The 3124-nt window shown below is 38.3% G+C and overlaps 1 protein-coding gene across 1 annotated transcript; it reads left to right on the plus strand.

Annotated features, from left to right (window-relative positions):
* Positions 1-296: 296 nt before the first annotated feature.
* Positions 297-1226, plus strand: LOC133815376 (uncharacterized). The gene is made up of 2 exons (XM_062248223.1): positions 297-486; positions 649-1226. The coding sequence occupies exons 1-2, from the start codon at positions 297-299 to the stop codon at positions 1224-1226; spliced, it is 768 nt and encodes a 255-aa protein (XP_062104207.1).
* The last annotated feature ends 1898 nt before the right edge of the window (positions 1227-3124 follow it).

Raw genomic sequence — 3124 nt, forward strand, 5'->3', positions numbered from 1 at the left:
CTTGATTTCTTTGAAATAGGTTATATTCCTAAATTACTGAATAATACTATTCTAACCCTCATCCCTAAGGTTGATCATCCGACTACAGCTGCTGAGTTTAGACCAATCGCCTGCTGCACTACCCTCTACAAATGCATCTCAAAAATGCTCAGTCACAGGCTAGTTGGTATTCTTCCTAAATTGATCAACCAGAACCAAGGGGCTTTATAAAGGATAGGACTCTTGCTCATAATGTTCTAATTCTCCAAAATCTCATTAAGGGTTACAAAAGGAAACATAGTTCTCCCCGGTGCCTAATGAAGATTGATTTAAGCAAAGCCTATGACTCCATAGATTGGGATTTCTTGAAGAACTTGTTGAAAGCTTTAAGATTTCCTGGTCGCTTTATAAGATGGATCATGATCTGTTTGAGAGGTTCCTCTTATTGTCTAATGTTGAATGGTCGTCTTCATGGTAGCTTTCAAGGTGGTAAAGGTCTTCGCCAAGGTGATCCCATTTCACCTATGCTTTTTGTAATAGTTATGGAGTACCTTACTCAATCTCTGTTTTAAGCTGCTAAAGGAAAAGGTTTCAAATTTCATCCTTTATGCAAATCATTAAATATAATTAGTCTTTGTTTTGCTGATGATCTGCTTATTGTTTGTAAAGCTAATACCAACTCTATTCAGTTTATTCAGCAGACTTTAGATGAGTTTTCCTCTACTTCAGGGCTGTTTATCAATAAAAATAAATCTAGAATTTATTTTGGTGGTGTTTCGGTCCCTGATAAAGTTGTTCTGCTGAACCTTTCCCAGCTGGTTGAAGGGGAGTTTCCTTTTACTTATCTTGGTCTGCCTTTGAGACCAACAAAATGGAAGGCAATGGATTGTGATTTAGTCCTTAAGAAAATCAGACAGAGATTGTTTTTTTGGGCTAGTAGGAACCTCTCCGATGCAGGGCGTGTCCAGCTGATTCAAATTGTACTGTTGGGTATTAGGAACTACTGGATGAGTACTTTCCTCTTACCTCAGAGTATCCTAAAAGAGATTGACCACCTTTGTAGAATTTTTTTATGGGGAGGAAAAGGAACAAGGAGCAAGTTTCATCTTACTTCTTGGGAACAAGTTTATTGCCCAAAAATTCATGGTGATTTAGGTTTCAAGGAGGGGCCTCTGTGGAATAGAGTGCTGCTTGCTAAATTCATTTGGGCTATCTCCACTAAACAGGACTTGCTTTGGGTTAAGTAGGTTAACTGTATTTACTTGAAGGGGACTCAGATTTTGGATTATAGTTTGCACCAAGATTCAAGTTGGTATTGGAAAAAATTGATCAAGATTAGCAAATCACTATCCTTTTCGCTGCTGGATTCAGTTATAGTTCATGGGAAGTTGAAGCTGAACAGACTTTATTATCTGTTCCTTCCTAGCACTCCAAAACTTAGCATGAAATCTGTTTGGTGCAATATCTCAGTGCCTAAACACAAATTCATTATGTGGCAATCTGTTCATCAAAAGCTGCCTACAAGGGATATCCTGCATTACTGTCATCTATCTCTTCCTTCTCTGGTGTGCCCGATCTGTGAGCTTGAGGCTGAAAGTCACTCTCATTTATTTTTTGAGTGTGTTTTTTCTAAGAGAGTGGTGCAGTCTATATTTGAGTGGATGCGTGATCTCTGTTGGCCCTCCAAATTTATTGATTGGTGTAATTGGCTGGAGGCAGACAGGAAAAGCTATAAGGACTGGATTGGTTTAGCTACTCTTGCAGCTTCAGTGTATTATATCTGGTATACTCGAAATAGATGTTACTTTGACAGCAGTTGCTTTACGATTTTTTCTGTAGTTAATTTGATTAAAACTTCTGTAATAGCTAGAGTTCTTGGTCTTAAACTTAGATCCAAGAATGTGTCTTCCAGAGCTAAACTAATGATACATTTTATTTCTAGCTTGTGTTGAGGAGGAGCTTTAGCTCTGGTTTGTTGCTTTTATGTGGACTCAACTCTACTAGGGCTCTGATTATATCAGGGTTAGCGTCAATGCCTCTAGAGTTAACCATGAAGCCCAAAAAAAATTCCGACGAAACCTTATCTGCGAGCATTCTATTCACCAACCTCTGGTAGGTAGCACCTGCATTTTTCAGCCCAAAGGGCATTACCTTATAACAATAGAGCCCTTTATCCATTATGAATGAGGTATGCACCTCATCAGTAGGGTTCATAGGTATCTGGTTGTATCTAGAATATGCGTCCATGAAGCTAAGTAGCTCATGCCCGTCAGTTGGGTCCACTAACTGTAATGTCCCAAATTCCCTAATGTGGCTTAATGCTTTGATTAGGGGGGCAGGAGGGCCATAATTGATTTATTATGCAATTACGTGATTAAATGCATGATTATATGATGATAATTACATATTTGTATATTTATGTGCATGTTTATGATTTATGGATGAGACCACATTATAATGTGGATATGTTCGAGCTATTCGGCATGAGACGATCCTAGAACGCAAGTTGGCAGTTTGGTCATAACGGGGTAAATTTCCAGGCTCGGGGTAAGTCTGGAGGTAATTTAATGCTTAGTACATTACCAGGAATGAACAGGTAATGGGTTATGATTTAATTATTATTTGAGAATATTGGGAATAATGGGAACTGGATGACGTTAATTATGATTAGCAGGATAAGTGGGAAATGACTGTTTTGCCCTTGGGTGGTTGTAAAGGAATTAAATGGGCTTAGGGGCATTTTGGTCTTTTGACCATGGGATATGCTTAAGTTAGATGGCTGGTTGTAGAAGGTTTAGGCTGGTCAAAACAAAGTACCTTTCTTCCACGTCTCGATCATCTCTCTTTCTCTCTTTTCCTTTGGAATTTTGAAGCTTAACTTGAAGATTCAGCTAGGGAAATTAAAGCTTGAGGGTTTAGGCTAGTGATCAGCCATTGAAGGGGATTCAAACTTGTGTTTAAGGTAAGATTTCCAGCCATAGTTTCTAGTTTTTGCTCTGTTTTAAGGATAGTTTAAAGTTTGAAAGTTTTGATTGTTGAAGTGGTTATTTGGTGTGGTTTTGAATGATTCAAAGCTTGGGTTTTGCTGTTTAAATGTTGGTTGTGTTGTGCTGATGCTTAGGTGTGACTTTGGGATTTAATTGAT

The sequence above is a fragment of the Humulus lupulus genome, chromosome 2, assembly GCF_963169125.1.
Source record: "Humulus lupulus chromosome 2, drHumLupu1.1, whole genome shotgun sequence".
Taxonomy (NCBI): Eukaryota; Viridiplantae; Streptophyta; class Magnoliopsida; order Rosales; family Cannabaceae; genus Humulus; species Humulus lupulus.

What these genes read in the sequence shown, in the direction of transcription:
- LOC133815376 (XM_062248223.1), top strand. Translation starts at nt 297, where the DNA reads ATGAAGATTGATTTAAGCAAAGCCTATGACTCCATAGATTGGGATTTC. An exon ending in TGGTAAAGGTCTTCGCCAAG is followed by an intron (nt 487 to 648) that starts GTGATCCCATTT and finishes TTGTTTGTAAAG; the next exon opens with CTAATACCAACTCTATTCAG.